Raw genomic sequence first — 21739 nt, forward strand, 5'->3', positions numbered from 1 at the left:
CCTATGGGATTTTTTAGATAAACAATTTTTAAGGGGTGGGAGGGTAAAAACGGGTATCAGGGGGAACCCGTTGGGGAGGGAGCCAGTTCTTGCGATTGCTCGCGGCTCTATTTCATTAGGTCCGGAGGTAAAGGGGAAGCTTCTTGTTCCAAGTCCAGAGGGTTGTTCCATCAGTACGGTAAGTGGGAGAGGCAGATATGGCGGAAGGGGGGGGGCGTATCATGTTCAGGGGGTGCGCACGCGCTGTTTGAGAGCGATTGCGTGCTCCGGCCCCTCAGACTTCTCCCGTTCCCCGAGTGGCCAGTATCCCCAGGGCTTGGACCATCGGCTGATGTTATGCAATGCTAGGTCCGTAGTGAATAAAGCCCCCCTGATTTATGATCTTATACAGGGGGGGGGGCTGCGGACCTTATGGGCATTTCGGAGACTTGGTTGGGCACGGAAGGGGGGGTTCCCCTGGTTGAGATGTGCCCACCGGGTTTCCGGGCATTTCATCAGCCGAGGGCCCAAGGTAGGGGTGGAGGGGTGGCGGTCGTTATTAGAGAGAGTCTGGAGCCGATGGAGACCACTGTGCCTCAGATAGCCGGTTGTGAATCCCTTTACGTGAAGTGGGGGCGTAGGATGCAGGTGGGCTTGTTGATCACGTACCTGGCTCCTTGCTGCGTGGCAACAGCCCTGCCCGAGTTGCTGGAGTTGATAGCCGGGATGGCAGTTGATACCCCCAGGCTTATGGTCATGTGGGATTTCAACTTGCCATCAGCCGGTGTGTCGTCGACAGCGGCTCGGGAGTTCATGGCCTCCATGACGGCCATGGACCTGACCCAACTAATTGACGGCCCCACCCACGTAGGGATGGATCTGATTTTTGTCTCTGGACAGTGGTTGAGTGATCTGCAAGTACGAGAATTAGTCATTGAACCTTTGTCATGGTCAGACCACTCTCTCCTTCGTCTGGACTTTCAGACCGCCGCTCAACACCGCAGGGAGACGGGACCAATACGTTGGTTCCGTCCCAGGCGACTGATGGACCCGGAGAGGTTCCTGATGGAGCTTGGGCCGTTCCCTGGCGACCTGGCCCACGACTCGGCCGAGGAGCTTGTTGCGGCCTGGGAACAGGCCGCGGTGGGCGCTTTGGATCGAGTCGTGCCTTTGCGGCTTCTGACCCGGCGTAGGTCTCAACCAGCTCCTTGGTTTTCCGAGGAGCTGAGGGAGATGAAGCGCTGGAGAAGACGCCTAGAGAGCGCGTGGAGGTCCAGCCGTTCCAAGGCTGACCGAACACTAGTTAGGTCTTTTACTCAGACCTATCTGGTGGCATTGAGGGAGGCCAGGTGGGCCTATGTCTCTACCCTCATTGCGTCAGCAGAGAACCGCCCAGCCTCCCTGTTTAGGGTGACTCGCTCCCTCCTTCATCAGGAGGGTGGCGATGATCCCTTACAGGGTTGTGCTGAGGATTTCAGCAGGTATCTGTTTGACAAAATCGCTCAGCTTCGGGATGGTTTGGACCAAAATTGGGTAGTTCCGGGCGAGGAGACGGAGGCTAGTCTTGTTGAGACCATCTGGGAACAGTTTGATCCTGTGGCTCCCGAGGACATGGACAGGTTGCTGGGGCGGCTGAATGCCACCACATGTTTATTGGACCCGTGTCCCTCCTGGCTGGTGCTGGCCACCTGGGAGGTTACACGAGGCTGGCTCCAGGGGATTGTCAACGCTTCTTTGGGGGAGGGCGTTGTTCCCACCGCCTTGAAAGAGGTGGTGGTGAGGCCTCTCCTCAAGAAGCCTTCCCTGGACCCAGCTGTTTTGGGCAACTACCGTCCAGTCTCCAACCTTCGCTTTGTGGCGAAGGTTGTTGAGAGTGTGGTGGCACATCAGTTACCCCAGTACCTGGATGAATCTGTCTATCTAGACCCGTTCCAGTCCGGCTTCCGACCCGGGTACAGCACGGAGACAGCTTTGGTCGCATTAGTGGATGACCTCTGGAGGGCCCGGGATAGGGGTTATTCCTCTGCCCTGGTTCTCCTAGATCTCTCAGCGGCTTTTGATACCATCGACCATGGTATCCTGCTGCAACGGTTGGAGGGATTGGGAGTGGGAGGCACCGTGTTTCGGTGGTTCTCATCCTATCTCTCCGACCGATCGCAGACGGTGTTGGCAGGGGGGCAGAGATCGACCTCGAGGCGCCTCCTTTGTGGGGTGCCACAGGGGTCTGTTCTCTCGCCTCTCCTGTTCAACATTATTTTTATTTATTTTTATTTATTTTATTTATTTATTTAAATTTTTATACCGCCCTTCTCCCGAAGGACTCAGGGCGGTGTACAGCCAACAATAAAAACAGCAAGTATACAAAGTTAAAATATCAATTTAAAATACCTATTCCATAATGGCCGAATTAAAACTGTCAGATTGACCTACCTAAAATACCCTATATAAAATTACAAAGGATTAAAACTTTAAAATTTGAAATTTAAAAAATCAGTCCAGTCCCGCTTGAATAAATAAGTGAGTTTTTAATTCCCGGCGAAAGGTCCGAAGGTCAGATATTTGGCGCAAACTGGGGGGAAGGTCGTTCCAGAGCGTAGGTGCTCCAACAGAGAATGCCCTCCCCCTGGGGGCCGCCAGCCGGCATTGCTTGGCGGACGGCACCCTGAGGAGACCCTCTCTGTGAGAGCTTACGGGTCGATGGGAGGCATAAGGTAACAGCAGGCGGTCCCGTAAGTACCCGGGCCCTAAGCCATGGAGCGCTTTGAAGGTGGTAACCAAAACCTTGAAGCGCACCCGAAAGACCACAGGTAGCCAGTGCAAACTGCGCAGGAGTGGTGTTACCCGGGAGCAACGAGGAGCTCCCTCGATCACCTGCGCAGCTGCATTTTGGACTAACTGGAGTCTCCGAGTGCACTTCAGGGGTAGCCCTATGTAGAGAGCATTGCAATAATCCAGGCAGGAAGTGACGAGAGCATGAGTGACCGTGCATAAGGCATCCCGGTCCAGAAAGGGACGCAACTGGCGGACCAGGCGAACCTGGTAAAAGGCTCTCCTGGAGACGGCCGCCAAATGATCTTCAAACGACAGCCATCCATCCAGGAGAACGCCCAAGTTGCGTACCCTCTCTGTTGGGGCCAGTGACTCGCCCCCAACAGACAACTGTGGTTGCAGCTGACTGTACCGGGGTGCCGGCATCCACAGCCACTCCATCTTGGATGGATTGAGTCTGAGTCTGTTTCTCCCCATCCAGACCCGTACGGCCTCCAGGCAACGAGACAGCAGTTCAACAGCTTCGTTGGGGTGGCCCGGGGTGGAAAAGTAAAGCTGAGTGTCATCAGCGTACAGCTGATAACTCACCCCGAAGCCACTGATGACCTCACACAATGGCTTCATGTAGATGTTGAACAGGAGAGGCGAGAGAATCGACCCCTGAGGCACCCCACAAGTAAGGCGCCTCGCGGTCGATCTCTGCCCCCGTCAACACCGTCTGCGTCCGGTCAGAGAGATAGGAGGAGAACCACCGATAAATGGTGTCTCCCACTCCCAATCTCTCCAACCGGCGCAGCAGGATACCATGGTCGATGGTATCAAAAGCCGATGAAAGATCCAACAGGACCAGGGCAGAGGAACAACCCCTATCCCTGGCCCTCCAGAAGTCATCCACCAACGCGACCAAAGCTGTCTCCGTGCTGTACCCGGACCGGAAGCCGGACTGGAATGGGTCTAGATAGACGGCTTCATCCAGGTACTGGGGAAGCTGCCATGCCACCACACTCTCTACAACCTTCGCCACAAAGCGAAGGTTGGAGACTGGACGGTAGTTACCCAAAATAGCTGGGTCCAGGGAAGGCTTCTTGAGGAGGGGTCTCACCACCTACATGAAGCCGCTGGGTGAGGTCATCAGTGGTTTTGGGGTGAGTTACCAACTCTACGCGGATGATACCCAGCTGTACATTTCCACCCCTGACCACCCCAATGAAGCTGTCGAAGTGCTGTCTCGGTGTTTGGAGGCCGTACGGGTCTGGATGGGGAGAAACAGGCTCAAGCTCAATCCCTCCAAGACTGAGTGGCTGTGGATGCCGGCATCCCGGTACAGTCAGCTGCAACCGCGGTTGACTGTTGGGGGCGAGTCATTGGCCCCGATGGAGAAGGTGCGCAATCTGGGTGTTCTCCTGGATGGACGGTTGTCTTTTGAAGAACACTTGGCGACCCTCTCCAGGAGAGCTTTTTACCAGGTTCGCCTGGTCCGCCAGTTGCGCCCCTTTCTAGACCGGGATGCCTTATGCACGGTCACTCACGCCCTCGTCACTTCTCGCCTGGACTACTGCAATGCTCTCTACATGGGGCTCCCCTTGAGGTGCACCCGGAGACTACAGTTGGTTCAGAATGCGGCCGCGCGGGTGATAGAGGGAGCCACTCGTGGCTCCCATATAACACCGATCCTGCGCAGGCTGCACTGGCTACCTGTGGTTTTCCGAGTGCACTTCAAGGTGTTGGTTACCACCTTTAAAGCGCTCCATGGCATAGGACTGGGATATCTTCGGGACCGCCTTCTGTTACCACATGCCTCCCACCGGCCAGTACGCTCCCATAGAGAGGGTCTTCTCAGGGTGCCGTCAGCCAAACAGTGTAGGCTGGCGACCCCCAGGGGGAGAGCCTTCTCTGTGGGCGCACCTACCCTCTGGAACGAGCTTCCCCCAGGACTTCGACAACTTCCTGACCTCCGGACCTTTCGCCATGAGCTGAAGACATATCTATTCTTTCGAGCAGGACTGGCTTAAATAGGGTTTTAAATATGGATTTTATTGGGGTTTATTTTTTATATTTTGTATGGTATTTTTAAATTTAGGCTATTTTGAATAAGTTTTTTAAAATGTGTTTTATTGTAATATATTGTATTATTTTATTTGCCTGTTCACCACCCTGAGTCCTTCGGGAGAAGGGCAGTATACAAATTAAATTATTATTATTATTATTATTATTATTATTATTATTATTATTATTATTATTATTATTATTATTATTATTATTATTATTATTATTAAAGGAAGTATGGATAATTTCGGTCTCACTCAAGTGTCATTCTCTTTTATGAAATGGATTGAATAGGACTGACTTCTCGTATCTGGTAGCCAAGCAAACTCTAGATCAGTAATATGGCTCTTCTTGTGTGCCATGTATTGTCGTGTCCTACTCCTCCTCTGACGGCCGGGTCTGGGAAGTCTGTATCAAGTGTGGCCACGAAGCCTTTGCAGCTTTGCCAAATTCCTGTCAGAGTTCTCAGGGCAGGCAGGAATCCAAGGTGTGACTTCAGCAACCAGATGAGACTTTGCCTGACTCAAGGAATGCCAAAAAGCAGATCCTTTATATAGGCCATGGGGTGTGGCTCCATGACTCAGCACTTATCCAGGTCTGCCCCTCCCTTCCTTTTGCTGATGTCACCTCTCCATTCTCTGGAAGCGGGGATCTGTCCACTGTGTCTTTTCGTCCTCCTACTCAGCTGCCGGCAATTCTAGCTTGTGGCTGGCTTCGTGCTCACATGCTGTAGGGAGATTTGTTTGCTCAGTCTGTCCGGGCATGGTGCCAGGGCTGGGGGCTGGAGGCATGCCAGGCCATTCTTCTTCACTATCAGTCTCTGGCTCAGATAGCAAGAGATGGGAGGGGCCCGGCTGAGGAGAGGAGGGCGGGTGAGGCACAACATATATTTTATATATAAATAAATAAATTTATGGTTGGCATTTTCTTTGCTAGAGTGAGAGGGACACGTTCTTAAGAAATCAAGAATTAACCTAGAGGTATGTTCAATCTAACATCTCCTTCATAAAATGCTGCTATTCCAGGGCTGATGAGAGACAGAGACTGAAAAGCTGTTAGTCTCCTAGTCCTGGAGAGGAAGCCTCCAGGTTGTGGAGCACATTCTCCTTACTAGTACTCATTGGTCCACAAAGGCATTAAAGCTTATCTTTATCTAAGATTTATGCTTATCTTTATCTAAGATTTATGCTTCTCATTCTTGCTTTTTACATAATTTTGTTTTTTATCTAAAAAGATAGTATAAACTCTTATAATCCTAAAGCCCAGTCTTTAATATACTAATATTGACTTCAGGATGAGTGTCTTTAGCTGTTTACTCCTTTATACAAATAACCCAATCCTGACAGCATTAAACAGGCATCCTGCTCTTCTGCTCATAGGGTCTATTTTTTGTCTACATTGCTGTAATCAGACCATTAAACTCTAACCAAGGGCATTAGAATACGTTAAAACAGCTGCTGTGAATGCTTGAGGGTGGGAGACAAAGCCTAATAGAAATGCTAACATCTCTTTTTTATATTACTTATTTCTAGGAGATGTCTCATAGCCTAAATTAATTTATTCCATTAGCCCTGGAAGAAATGGATCCGTTCATATCTCCAGAAACAAAAGATGGAGAAAGAAAAATAGACACAATAGTTACTCCTAATCCAGCTAAGATAAGCAACAAAATCAGGCTGCTTAAGACTGCCAAATCATCATTGCCCAGATCATGGATTCCAGAATTCATCCCAAACCTCACCACTACTTTGGCAACCAACTCTGGCAAGTGCAGTGTAAAACTCCTTATGTACTCAAGTGGCATAGTACACAGGTTTTTCAATCATTTCTTCATATGCTTTGCTGATGGACTTATTGGGAAATTTATTTGGAAATGCTCGACAGTAACAAATAGAGTTACTATCAAAAAATGTCCCAAGTTCTTCATTTAAATGACTGTGGCAAGAAAAAGCTATTTATACTTCATATAAATGGAATATATGTATTTGTATATCCATATAAATAGCTTTAATCTTGTTATTGTGCAATAACAAGACTAAAGCTATTTATATGCAGTATATAAATACGCACAGAGACTAGATCTTAGCCACAAATGCTGTTGTCAAAGAAAAGGGTACTCAAAGAATGGCACCCTCAGAGACTGGGCTCCAAAAGTACCCTAGTCTTACCATTTGATTCTTTGGAGTACGGTGCAAAAGTTTGTTTATACATTATACTATTATGATGATGGTTGTTGTATAGTCAATCAGACATTTCAACTGGATTTGGTAGTTTTCTCCACCTATCAAGTTCTTTCCAAGGACCTGATTGTTTCATGGTGGTTAAAGGTATTGTTGCAGTATGTAAGCTGTTCCAAGTAGAGATATCTTTTACAATTGACTAATGGTGATTCTGTCAAAGTCAATGGTGTTGAAATGGTGCTCCAATGTGTTGAGAGTGTGCCCAAGGTGCCTATTACTATGGATAATAATATTGCTTTCTCCTGCCACAGTCGTTCTACTTCTGTTTGCAGATCTTTCTATTTTGTGATTTTCTCCAATTCTTTGTCTTCTATTCTGCTGTCTTCAGGTATTGCAATGTTTACTATCCAGACTTTTTTGTGTTTCTTATCAACAACTGTTAAGCCTAGTTTGTTATATGGCAGGTGTTTGTCTGAATTCTAAAGTCCCAGAACACTTTAGCGTCTTAAATTTCTATTATTTTGTCTATTTTGTGGCTCCCGCAATACTTGCTTGCAGGCAAATGGTATTTCTTGTAGATATTCCAATATCTTTAATTATTATTACATTGTTTTTATTAGTGTAGCTACCTTGCTTCAAATTACTATGACTATGACTTCAAAATATTCTTGGCAAGTGTAGTCTTGGCTTGATAACAAGAGGTGTTTAGCCCAATTCATTTCTTTCTTTGATTATTATTTCCACCAGCATTTAAAAGAACCCTGTTTGGATTTACAGATAGGAAACTGGCTCATGAATGGCATCAGCTTTTTCTTATTCTCAGTATAAACAGGCCTATTACTGCCTCCTAAAAAAAAAAGTCTTTTCGTATGATCGAAAACCATTGCCATTCTCTTGAGAACCAAGTCAAGAGCCTTTAAGGTAAGTTTTAAGCCTGAAATTAGCTTGAAGGCCTTGAGAGATAACCTATTCTAGGAGAGGGAAACCCTGTGGGAAGCCACTTTTAAAACCATCAGTGATGGTATCTTATTTCTAAGTTGTCTTAAATGAGGAACTTTGAACATTTTTGACAGTAATTCTATTTGGATGTGTGAAAGTCATGTTTATTAAGGACTTGATCCCATTTGCTTCCTCTATAATAAGCCTTGAGATGTGACTTAGTAAAGATGAAAAATCTTAATTTTTTTTCTATTTATTCAGAAGAGACAGTTGAATGTAGTGCCTTTCACTGGTATAAAGCTGCTACTGAACGGCTACCCAAGCAGTTCAGTACTGGGTCTTGTCACACTTAATTAGCACCCACAAATGGCAAACATTAGAAAAGCTTTACAACAGTAGATACTGAAAACATAATAGCAATTCTACTTTACTAGGCCAAAATTTCCTGCTAGAAGAGACTTTTGATACTTGAGTAACAGAGCTGTTCCATATTTAAAGATACATGGTCTCTGTATTAGGAGACTATACAATGGTAATATGATTTGAAAAGAGGGTGGCACTGAACTTTCTTTCTCTTTAAATGTGGAAGGGAAGATTGCAAGGCAAGTCTTCTTGTTTCAGGAAGAAGCCAACCTCACAGTTTGCAATATATAAGATATAATAATAATAATACACCCACAACTTAATTTCAGTAGCTTTATCAAGTTGTTTGTTCTAGCCATATGGGAATGAAGAACTTCATTGTGTTGAAAAATCAGAATAACAGCTGAGTTATCCAAACCTTTGTGTCTGATAAAATAATCTGGAAGCTGACTACTCATCCTCATGCCACTGGTATTCTATCATATTCAGAAAAAGCAAGAGTCCTTGAATCTCTATGGAAATATGCAGGAATCAGACTCCAATAGGCTTGTAAAGAAGAGTGGTGACATATTTCTTCTTGTAGCGATGGGTGGCACTAAGCACCATGATGCCATCCTATGGGAGAAAACACAAGAGTAGCTAAAGAAGAATGACACTCAACAGTAATTATTATGGAGGAAACAGACTCATGCATACTGGAAAGTATTTCATATGTGTGATTTCATTTTCTACCTCTCTCCCAAATTTTTAAAATAAAGGGAGTGGAGAATAATATATACAAGATGCCTCCTTCTGGGAAACCGAGAGGAAACAATCATGGGGTATCCATGGCACCAATGCAAAACAACCCACAAGAAGGAGAGAAGCTAAAAGCCTCAGGCATTACTGAAATTTTACATTTTGGTTTCTCTACAAGCATTTCCATCCTACTTGGAAATCTGAAATGTTGAATTGGACAAAAAGTCAATTTCTTCTACTCTTATGTAGAGAGAGTGACGTGTGCAAATACAACAAGATGTGGTAGAGTACGATAAGAACAGACAACATTAGATTACCTTAATGGAGAGTGCATAGAGGTGGTTTAGCATCACATGGTTTGGCTCTGGCAAGAGGGCTGGATCACACTGAAAGAAATACAGGACTCTCATCATGCAACTATTTCCTGTTCATTAATTATCTGTCAAAACACCATTTCAATCTGGACATTTATGAAAAAATATCTTACACACATATCACCATAGGTAGGCATAGTGTCAGCCATTTTCCTTGGCATCTTCAGGGCTGCCACAGTGGTGGCTGCGCAAGCTGTGGGAACAGGAACGGGAGGTAGAGATAGCGAGGGCTTTGTAACTAAAATAAAATTATTTCCCCTGAGAAGCAAAGACATTCCTACCAGGTTTGAAAAGGCAGGACACGAGTCCAGAAGAACTTTGGACTGTGACTTGATTGGGCCATGTGATGGTCTGAAGGGGCAGGAGGAGAAAAAATGTATTTTTTACTAGGGGGAAACCCGAGGGACTTTAGATTTGGGTTTCCCCGATGTGCCAATATGACATGTCTAATAAATCTGTACTCTGAGGAATATGCCTGCCTCAGAATTTTGATTTTTTGGGGGGTATTACTTGGAACCCCGACATTAACCTGAATCTCCCTTTAAAACAATCAAGCAGAGGCGAAGGCATGGCTAGTGCCGAGGTAATACGACGAAACGCCACAAGGCTCTGTGGAAAACATCAAAACACCCCTGCCCAGGGGTCTATAGAAACCCTAGACAACCCTGTAGGGATTGGTGAAGAAGAGAGAACACTCTGCGAACCACAGGGAGTTTGCAAATCTCTGTGGAGTAGAGAAAAACCTCTCAGACCAGCTAGGAGTGATAGATAGCCATTACGCGCTATCAGAAGCTCCAGCAGAGGGACTTTCTGTGGTGCCGCGTCGTTGATGGCGGTCTTTTTTAGACTGCCAGCCCTGTGATCTGTAGAGCCACTCAGACAGCGTAAATCAGCTGTCTGACGGCTCGGAAACCTCTCCCCCAGGTGAAGAGGTGAGCAACCGAGCTGAGGTAGAGCCCCCCGGGAAGCCCCTGGAATGATACTGGAGACTTGAGGGCGAGGGCTCCCTCCCAAGCTCGGGGAAGCTCTAGATCCAGGACGCCTCTGCAGAAGGCAGAGCAAAACGCCGCATCCACAGCTGCTACCAAAAATTTAGTAAAATTGAAAAAGAAATATTGCAACTTAAAAACACATTAGAAGTTCAGAATAAAGATATGACTGAAAGAGTGGGGTCGTAGCTCAATGTTTTTCAAAAAAGATGATCTGTTTGGAGGAAAGAATGGAAGAAATTGATCAAGTTAATTTGAATTTGGAAAAAAAGATAGAAGAGGTTCAGAATAATCAAACTAATTTCAATCTGTGAAACAAAATAGAGAGAATGGAAAAAGCAATCTTGGAACTTAAAAATAAGATGGAACCTTGGAATAATATGAATGAAAGTGTGCTGGCAGCATTGCAATGTATTGGAGAAAATATGATTCAGTTGGATGAAAAAATAGAAGAAATCGATCAAGCTGATTTGAACTCGGAAATGAAAATAGAGGAAACCCAGAATAATCAACTTAACTTGAATCTGGAAAATAAAATAGAGGAAGTTCAGAGTAAAATGGACAGGGCGGATGAGGAAATTGTTATATTGCAATATAAATTGATGGAGTATGCTTTGAGTGTTAGAGGATTGAAGGAAAATAAGCAGGAGAATTTAAAAGAGATTTTTGTATAGGCTTTTACAGGCATAAATGGAGAGTATCCAGTAGATTTTGAAGTTCATATCGAAAAAATTTATCGAGTTAACTCGTGGATTGCTAGACAAAGGCAGCTACCAAGAGACGTTGTGATTTATTTCACAAACAAGATTAGGAATGGAATTTTACAAGCATTTTATAAAAATAAAATTCAAATATTAGGACAAAATAGAATAGAATAGAATAGAATAGAATAGAATAGAATAGAATAGAATAGAATAGAATAGAATAGAATAGAATAGAATAGAATAGAATTTTTTATTGGCCAAGTGTGATTGGACACACAAGGAATTTGTCTTGGTGCATATGCTCTCAGTGTACATAAAAGAAAAGATACCTTCATCAAGGTACAACATTTACAACACAAATTATGATCAATATAAGAGATTGGTGATGGGAACGATGAGAAGATTAATAGTAGTGCAGATTTAGTAAATAGTTGACAGTGTTGAGGGAATTATTTGTTTAGCAGAGTGATGGCATTCAGGAAAAAACTGTTCTTGTGTCTAGTTGTTCTGGTGTTCAGTGCTCTATAAGTGTCGTTTTGAGGGTAGGAGTTGAAACAGTTTATGTCCAGGATGTGAGGGATCTGTAAATATTTTCACGGCCCTCTTCTTGATACAGGTCCTCAATGGAAGGCAAGTTGGTAGCAATTATTTTTTCTGCAGTTCTAGTTATCCTCTGAAGTCTGTGTCTTTCTTGTTGGATGTATTAGTGATGAAAGAAATTCCTTCTAAAATGTTAAGAAATAGAAAGGAGTTTGTCTTTTTGGTGGAAGAACTTAGGAAACATCAGATACAATATAGATAGGATGTTCCAGCTGGATTAACAGTGAATTATAAAGGAGAAAGTTTTGTCTTAGTACAGTTCTCAAAGCAAGAGACTTTTATACTAATGTATTAGAGGCTGGAAATCCTTTATTGTTAAAAGCTAAAATGAGAATAGGTGAGAAGGCAAAAGGGTGGGAGAAGGAAGTAAAACAAATACAAGGTAAAGAGGGGCCTGTAATTGCTGAAGAAGAAATAGTAGGAAAAATAGGCGAAGTAATTACTAAAAAGGTACAGAGAGGAAATAAAAAGCGGCGCTATGCCAAAAGAGTTTTTTCTTATGGGAAAGAATAAATTATAATTGAAATTGAATATAATATAAGAAGAAAGGTTAATTTATATATGGTTTTTGTAAGAATAGTTATTGGGAATTTGTAAAAAAATTATTTGTATTTGTTTGGATTTATAATGTGAGGTTATTGGTTTATATATGATTGAATTGTTAATAATTGTATTATTTGATCTGGGAGAGTCCTGATAAAAATAGAAAGAAATATTTCATTAGGGAATGTATGAAAAATGGTTATAAAATATCTGGTAATTTATAGGGATGAAAATATGGGGAATAATTAGGATTAAATGTAAATGGTATTGTTTGAATTAATAATTTGAAGGTTTGATATAAAGTGATGGACATATGGGGAAGAATCTGGATTAAATTTAAATGGTATTTGTTTGAATTTATAATTTAAATATTTGTGTGATTGTAGTATTGTAAATTACTTAGGATAAAATTTGATTTGGGGTTAAATAAGGTAATGATAAAAATAGAATAAGAGATGGAGTATTAAGGATTGAAAAATGATATTATTTGTTAATAAGCGTGACAGAATTATAAATTTGGTGGATTACATAAAACATTATTTTGAAGAATAATAAGGCCTAAATTGACTTTCAATTTAATGTTGGTAGTTGGACTTTCGTTACTGATATATTGGAAGATGCAGCACTGCTGATTGGACTAATTTTAATGGACTTAAGAAAGAAAACAGAAACTTTAATGTACTCAAAGAATCTACAAGAAAGATATGCACCAGAATGGAAAATTGGACTGATTACATTTAAATCAAATTTTAGATTGAAGTGTTAAATAGTTTAAGAGTGATTGTAAGAATTGTATTGTATTAATGTACTTGTTTATAAGGGAAAGGGGAGTTAAGGCTTCAAAGGGAGAGGAGAGATTATGGATTATGGTTTATTGGTGTAATTTAGCTTATGACTGATAGATGCAATAGCTTGTATTCTGCTCTGGGAAGTCCTGGGGGTGGGGTGGGGGGAAGGGTGGAGGGGAGGGGGAGGGGAGAGGGAGGAGGGTGGGGGGGAATTAAGCGGTAAAATTTTTTGTAAAACTTTTTCAATAAAAAAAAGAAGAAGCTCCAGCAGCCAGACCGGAAAGTTAAAAGAAGATTGCCTAACGGTGTGTTTGTTCTAGGTGAGATTTTTCTGACCTCAGCTTCAAAATAAAAGACTTGGCTCTCCCTCAATTTGGATTTACCGTATTTTTCGGCTGATCACCCCTCTGGCCGCCCAGCGGGCAGCTCAGGGCAGACAATGGCCGTGATGACTTCACTCCCCAGCAATGTGAGGAGCCGCCACCGCCTAAGCCCTCTCAATGCCCAGCAGCCAAGTGGGAGCCCATAAAGTGAAACATCCCTCCTTTCCAGCCACCGCTGCCTGTTGGCCCGATTCCCCCATGCAATTCTCAGAGCTGTGTTTCAGCTGGCAGCCAGTTCCCCTGCAATGTGCAGTGGGGAACCGGGATCCATTTTGGATTTGGAAAGGGGATCGCAGCGCTGCTGCCTGAAAATGATTTCCTTCCTGTTGCACATTGCAGAGCCATGCACACTCGTCCTCCTTCTCAGCAGATTCACCTTCTCTTTCCTCCTAGCCAGATCCACTGCCTGAAATACGATGCACTTTTTTTGCCTCTGCACACCCCATTTTTGGAATTGGGAAGGGGATTGCGGGTCTGCCACCCAAAAATGTTTTCCTTTGGAATCGGGAAGGAAAGCTGTCTTTGGAATCTATCCTGATTCCAAAGGAAAGCATTTTCGGGCAGCAGACTTGTGATTGCCTTCCCAATTCCAAAAATGGGGTGTGCAGAGGCAAAAAAAGTGCATCATGTTTCAGGCAGTGGATCTGGCCAGGAGGAAAGAGAAGATGAGTCTGCTGAGAAGGAGGACGAGGGTGCAATGTGTAATGGGAAGGAAAGCATTTACAGGCGGCAGCACTGCGATCCCCTCCCCAAATCCAAAATGGTTCCCAGTTCCCCACTGCACATTGCAGGGGAACTGACTGCCACCTGAAACACGGCTCTGAGAATTGCATGGGGGAACCCGGCCAACGGGCAGCGGTGGCTGGAAAGGATGGATGTTTCACTTTAGGGGCTCCTGCTCGGCTTGGCTCCTAGGCGTGGAGAGGGCTTAGGCAGTGGTGGTGGCTCACATTGCTGGGGAGTGAAGTCTTCACAACCATTGTCTGGTCTGCCCTGAGCTGCCCGCTGGGCGGCCAGAGGAGTGACCAGCTGTCAACCGTGGGGCCTGCCATGTTCACTAACGCCACCGGGCAGATTCACTAAAGCCACCAGGCAGATTCCCTCTCCCAGACTGTCCTGAAGAAGTGTGTTCCCCGACCCAGATCCCCGCTACCTAGAACTGCTCGAAAATGTCCAAAGGATGACGGCCAGTGGATGGGTGGACATTAGGACTGTAAATCGCACCCAGATTTTCACCCTCTTTTGGGGGGTAAAAAGGTGCGTCTTATACTCTGAAAAATATGGTAGAGAGTGAGACTAAAGAATAGGAGGTGGTATTTTAAACTTTCCACCTCTAGACTTCGCAGCGAAGAGGCTTTTAGTCATTAATAAAGAAGACATAGAAAAGTTTACTATTTTGCTACAAAAAATGTGGAAGAGATAGAAAGAAGAGACTAAGGTTTTATTTAGCTCTGTAGTCCCCTTTTTATTAAAATCAGAAAACTTTTGATTGTAAAAAAGAAAAGCTTTAAGCTTTAAATTTAAATCAAGAAGTGACAGAATTAAAATAGAGGAAATTGAATAAGAGTGCCATCTACTAGTACTGGCTGGCAGATAAAGTGTTTAAAGAGATAAAGGACTTCTGAATAGACATGACCTTGAGTTGTGGAGTACAGAAAATTATTACAGTAAATGAAAACAACAATCTTCTGACACCTGCAATTTGTTTAGTCTGGACGGCTGGAGCAGAGAGTGGAAGAGCTATGACTGAAAAATCAGTAGCTCTCTGGCTTTAAAGGTAAAGGTTCCCCTCGCACATACGTGCTAGTCATTGCCAACTCTAGGGTTTAGCTGATAATAAATGTAAACAGTCTGGTACTGGAAACATTTTGACTAGAACATCTTTGGACTCCCCCCTTCTTTTGTTTTTTCCTGCTTTCCTTCAAGACTTTTAAAACTTAGAAGTTAGGAACCTATAAAGACTTGCCAAATTGAACTGGATTATAAATTATATTGATGGAATTTAATTAATTTTTGATATTACAATTGTAGAAGGAGAAGAAAAAAAGAAATTAAAATAGTTATACAAAAACTCATGGGACACCCTGTGAATGATTGTTGGCGTCATATGTGGGCCTAAGTGGATTACAAATAAACTTTGATAGCCTATTCACCAAAGAGGAAGAGAAGAAGGATCAAAGACGACTTGTGAGAGGCATTTTGGTTTGCCTTACAAAATTTGTGAAAGACATATTTTGGACCCTGTGGACTTTAGGAAACATAATATTCATATTTATATTTGATTTCTATATAATTTCTACACAATATTGTGGGAAAAAAGTAAAGAAGAAGGGTGAAAAATTATACTTAAAGGTACTCTTGAACTGAACATTATGGACTATTTGGACAGAAGTGTTACTAAGATGGATAGAGGAATTTGGTAGTGAGAGTGTTACAAAAAGTTTACTGCAGTTGGGTGACAGCTGGGAGGGAATATTGGAATAATTGGGACTGTGTTGTGAAACTATTGCCTATTTTATGTATTAATATTGAAAGATGAAGAAAACTACTTTGAATCCCTCAGCAACACCATCTTGCCCCAAGTCTGGCAAGCTAGAGATCCTTGGATAATTATCTAGTGCAGAAAATGCAATGCAGACAGAAACAAAAGCAATGTTCCAATCAATACAGGAGTCAATGACCAAACTACACGAAAGAAGACAAAAAATGGAAAAAAGTGGAAAACATCCAACAAATAATGATAAAGAATGAAGAAAGAATGAAAAAAGTAGAGGAAAAATCAGAACAAACAAAAAAAAAAGTGGTGGAAATGGACCAGAGATTAACTCAGGTGGACAAGAGCCTGGATGCCTTGATAATATCCCTGGAGACGGAAAAAGCTGAATTCTTTCTAAGATTTCAAAATATAGAAGATGAGAAAGGGGAAACCTAGGTCTTGAACAGCTAGTAACTAATAATACAAGACTCAACAACTGCCTCAACCTCATCTTCTGTAACAACACAAACTCAATTTATGGACTACAAATAAGAGAACCCTTTTCCAACAGCGACCACAGCATGATAGACTTTTGTCTCAATATACAACCTTACATAAATCGTCATAATAATAGTATTCCAAACTACAATTTCAAAAAAGCCAACTATGACCTTATAAACAACGACCTCTCATCTCTTGACTGGCAAAATCTGTTCTCAACCTGTATTACTGCTGAAGACAACTATAGAATTTTCCTACTTGAAGTCTATATAATCATTAAACGTTACATACCACAAACCACCATCAAAATAAAAAAAAACAAATTACCCATATCAATAAAAAAGCTGCAATCCAAAAAAAAATCCCTCTGGAGAAGAAACAAAAAGGGCTATGTAGCAAATTTCAAAAACTGCTACAGAAATATATGCAACCAAATAAAAACTGAATGCACCAATTACCACACCAAGCAAGAAGACCTTCTGCGCACAAATTCCAATCGTGCTATTTATAATTTTGTGAACAACAAATTTAAAGACTCGAGTCCATCCCACCACTAAAAGAATCTAACGGCAAAGAATATAATGATGAAACAGTTAAAGCAAACCTCTTTAACACATTCTATTGCTCAGTCTTTGTTAACAGTAGTGGCTCATACCCAACATTCCCCAATCGTACCAACAATAAGTATAACGATTGAACACATATAGACTTCACAGAAGATAATGTTGAAAAAGCTCTTCGCAAACTGAAACCATCCCTATCTATTGGACCTGATGGACTACGTGCATACTTCTTAAAAAAAACTTTCCACTAATATAGCAGAACCCCTAAGCATAATCTTTGAAAAAGCTTTCATGACCAGCTCCCTTCCCAAACTTTGGTCACTAGCCATGGTCATCCCAGTCTTCAAAAAAGGAGACCCCAGCCTAGTTGAAAATTACAGACCAATCTCTCTATGCTGCGTCACCTGCAAAGTAATGGAATCTATCATCAACCAATCCATTACCCTCCACCTAGAAACAAACAACCTACTCTCTAATAAACAATTTGGTTTCAGAAAAAAATTATCATGTAACTTACAACTTCTTCACTGCAAAAACATATGGACTACAAATCTTGATCAGGGCAAAGCAATAGATGCAATCTACATAGACTTCTGTAAAGCTTTTGATTCAGTAGTACATGATAAACTTTTCCTAAAACTAAAATCCTACGGCATCTCAGGACCCCTCCACAATTGGATAACAGCTTTCCTGTCAAACAGACAAGAAATGGTCAAAATTGGCAATGCTCTATCAAATCCTGTTCCTGTTGTGACCCAGGTTCCTGGACCCGGACTCCTGGACTCGGATGATTCAGAAAGTGAGGGAGAAGACCTGGCAAGCCTGCTTCTCTTGAGCCCTCTCCCTCCCTGGCACCCACTCAAAGGGAGGAGGAGGGGCTGGCAAGGCCTGATTCTCTGGAGCCTTCTTCTGATTTGGCAATGCCCCAAGAACAGTTTTGGAGTGATGCAAGACTGCGCAGACGTGACCGGCGCGCGCAGCAGAAGCAGCGTTGGGATAAAGCCAAGTAATGATTGTCATGGAGTGACATCTGCAGAGACTATAAATAGGAGGCGGGACTTCCTGGTTTTTTGTCTTGGACAAAGCAATGAATTTGCGCGGGCAAACTGTATCAATGGAGGGAAGAATATATTTGTGAGTAATTCTGGCCTTATCTATAATTTCCTCGTTATCTCCAGAAACTTGGCAGGCCCGTGGGTAGACGTGGCCAGGACATTTATCTATGTAAATAAAGAAAAAGAAAAGGCCTTTGACGGACTCTTTCTTGGGAGTATTGGGGGAGGGAAACAGAACAGTTCCTGTCAAAAGTGGCATTCCCCAAGGCAGCGTTCTTGGACCAGCACTCTTCATATTATACATTAATGATCTCTGTGACCATATTGCAAGTGATTGTGTTCTTTTTGCTGATGACGTCAAATTATTTAACACCACCAACAATACAACTACCCTTCAAAAAGACCTTGACTTTGTATCTGAATGGTCTAAAACTTGGCAACTCCAAATCTCAACCAGCAAATGCTCAGTCTTACATATTGGAAAAAAGAACCTAAACACTAAGTACAAGCTTGATGGACATTACCTTACAGATGACCACCACCCTGTTAAAGACCTTGGAGTTTTTATATCAAATGATCTAAGTGCCAAAGCCCACTGCAATTTCATCGCAAAAAAGACTTTAAGAGTTGTAAACCTAATCTTGCATAGCTTCTTCTCCAAAAACACTACACTACTAACCAGAGCATATAAAACATTTGCTAGACCAATTCTTGAATACAGCTCGACTGTCTAGAACCCATACTGCATTTCTGACATCAATACAATTGAACGTGTCCAGAAATATTTTACAAGAAGAGTTCTCCACTCCTCTGAATACAACAAAATACCTTATGCCACCAGACTTGAAATCCTGGGTTTAGAAAATTTAGAACTTCGCCACCTTCGACATAATCTGAGTTTAACTCATAAAATCATCTATTACAATGTCCTTCCTGTCGAAGACTACTTCAGCTTCAATTGCAACAATACAGGAGCACACAATAGATTTAAGCTTAATGTTAACCGCTCCAATCTTGATTGCAGAAAATATGATTTCAGTAACAGAGTTGTTAATGCTTGGAATAAACTACCTGACTCTGTGGTCTCTTCCCAAAATCTCCAAAGATTCAACCAAAAACTGTTTACTATTGACCTCACCCCATATCTAAGAGGGCATGCATAAGAGCACAAGCGTGCCTACCGTTCCTGTCCTACTGTTTCCTTTGTTATATCCAATTAATATTGTTATTACATACTCATACTTATATATATGCTTATATATTGTATAGTCATTACATAATTATGCTTATATATACTGTGTGACAAAATAAAATAAATAAATAAATAAAAGTAAAAAATGGCAGAGTTGTTGGCTGAAGTCTTGGAAGTGAGTAAGGAGGAGGCATTATCAGAGATGGATGAAGCCTATCAGGTCCATACAGGCTGTAAGGAGGTATAGACTCCTCAGAGAAGTACACATTTGGTTCCTGAAAAAAAAAACACAAATGGAATGGAAATACTTCAGAAAGCTAGAGGAAAACCAATGATGTACAAAGAAATAATGATAATGAGAAATGATTCTAAAACTGATACCGAGAAGAAAGTGAGACATAAGAAGAGAATACCAATTTCTGGCAAGAAAATTGATCAAATATGAGATACATTTTAGGTGGCTGATACCTGAAGGTCTATTGGTGACTTGGCATGAAGAAAGATATAGGTTAGACTCAATAGATAAGGTGATTGAATTTGATGAACAATACTTTGGAATGGAGGAAGAGAAGGAGAAAGGAGAAAATAGGTGATAAGAGCCAAGAAGTATTGGTTGAAGAGGAACCATTATAGCTAAAAGGAATAAAAGGAGCAAAGAGAAAGAGCAGAATGGGAAGAAGCTAGAGTTAAAGAAAAGAGAGAAATAAGAACCACAAGAACAATCTACAAGTAAAAAGATGGGAGAAGAAACTACTTTAATGTCAGTCAATGTTAATGGATTGAATTCGGCAATGAAAAGGAAAATCTTTTTCAATAAACTAAAAAAATTGAACTTAGATCTGATCTGTTTCCAGGAAGTACATATTAAAAAGGACCACTATAAACAATTGGAAAACCCTAAAATGGGGAAGCTATATGTCTCACTGGTAGAGCAGAAAAAAAGAGGGGTGCCCCTCTATATCAAAGAATCCAAAGAATCAAAACAAATTTATAAAGATAAAGAAGGAAGAATTTTGATAGTGGAAGTAATGATCTATTATAAACAGACATTATTAATAGTAATATATATGCACCAAATACTAATCAAGAAGTGTTTTATGATCAACCACACAAGAAAATTGCAGAAATAGAATACGATAACATTTGTATTGTGGGAGACTTCAATGCAATTGTTGATGCAAAATTAGGCCATAAAAGTTGCAAAACAAATCAAAAGGCAAGGAGGACATTATTAAAGAATTTTTTTAAAATAATGGAGGAATTAGAAATTAAAGATGCTTGGAGGGAAATACAACCAGAGAAAAAACAATATACTTTCTATTCAAATATGCATAAATCATGGTCGAGAACTGACATGACATGGATGTCACTGGAACTGCAAGAAGTAGATGTGGAGTCAAATACTTGGGCACACCATAACCCAATAAAAGTAAAGTGGAAAGGTCAAACAAGAAAATCAAGATGGACACTAAAACAGTCAATATTTTCTTTCATAAAGGAAATGGAATTCTTTTTCAAAGAAAATAAAAATGGAGAAATGTCCCTGCAAAATGTATGAGATACTGCCAAGGCATATTCCAGGGGGTTACTGATCTCTTATATAGGAAGGAAAAATAGGGAAAAGAAGGAGAGAGGAAAGGAACTAGAAGAAGAATATAAAATATTAGAATCGGAACTACAGAAAGACCCGCAAAAAAGAAATGGCAAAAATCAAATGGAACTAGTAAAACATAAATTAAATATCTTACAGAAAGAGGAACTGGCACAAAAAATTAAGGCAGCTAAACAAAATTTCTTTGAAAATGCAAACAAGCCAGGAGATGGTTGGCATTTAGACTCAAAAAAGAGAAAGAAACTGATACAAAAGTTTCAAGACGAGACAATTCGACATAAAAATGAAGACAAGAAAAAAATAATAAAAGAATTTTATGAAAAATTATATAGTAAAGAAAACATATCAGAAGACAGAATTAAACAATATATGGAAGAAGTCAACCTACCAAAAGTACTGGATGAACTGAAAACAATGTTAAATAGAATAGAATAGAATTTTATTGGCCAAGTGTGATTGGACACACAAGGACTTTGTCTTGGTGCATATGCTCTCAGTGTACATAAAAGAAAAGATACCTTCATCAAGGTACAACACTTACAACACTTAATGATAGTCATAGGCTACAAATAAGCAATCAGGAAACAATATCAGTATAAATCGTAAGGATACAAGCAACAAAGTTACAGTCATAAGTGGAAGGAGATGGATAATGGGAATGATGAGAAGATTAATAATAGTGCAAATTTAGTAAGTAGTTTGACAGTGTTGAGGGAATTATTTGTTTAGCAGAGTGATGGCATTCGGGAAAAAACTGTTCTTGTGTCTAGTTGTTCTGGTGTGCAGTGTTCTATAGCGAATTACAATGATGGATTACAATGATAGAGTTAACAGAAGCAATCAAGAGGCAAAAAAAATAACAAGACAACCAGGACCAGATAGGCTACTGATAGAATTTTATAAACACTTACAAGAGATCTTAGGCCCATCCATGCTGGAAATCTA

At 41.6% G+C, this 21739-nt stretch overlaps 1 protein-coding gene across 3 annotated transcripts in view; it reads right to left on the reverse strand.

Moving 5' to 3' along the window:
- Window positions 1–8115: 8115 nt before the first annotated feature.
- Window positions 8116–21739, reverse strand: part of LOC131196385 (5'-AMP-activated protein kinase subunit beta-2) — a 69251-nt gene continuing 55627 nt past the window's right edge. Inside the window, exons 8-9 of one of the 3 annotated variants that reach the window (XM_058179158.1) lie at window positions 9332–9400; window positions 8120–8891 (exon numbers count right to left, since the gene is read on the reverse strand). In XM_058179158.1, coding sequence (XP_058035141.1) covers window positions 8808–8891; window positions 9332–9400 — 153 coding nt within the window. In that variant the 3' untranslated portion in view covers window positions 8120–8807. Of the gene's footprint in view, window positions 8892–9331; window positions 9401–21739 lie in introns of all 3 variants that reach the window. The other 2 variants (XM_058179157.1, XM_058179161.1) reach the window with 2 other exon arrangements.

This window comes from Ahaetulla prasina, chromosome 3, assembly GCF_028640845.1.
Source record: "Ahaetulla prasina isolate Xishuangbanna chromosome 3, ASM2864084v1, whole genome shotgun sequence".
Taxonomy (NCBI): domain Eukaryota; kingdom Metazoa; phylum Chordata; class Lepidosauria; order Squamata; family Colubridae; genus Ahaetulla; species Ahaetulla prasina.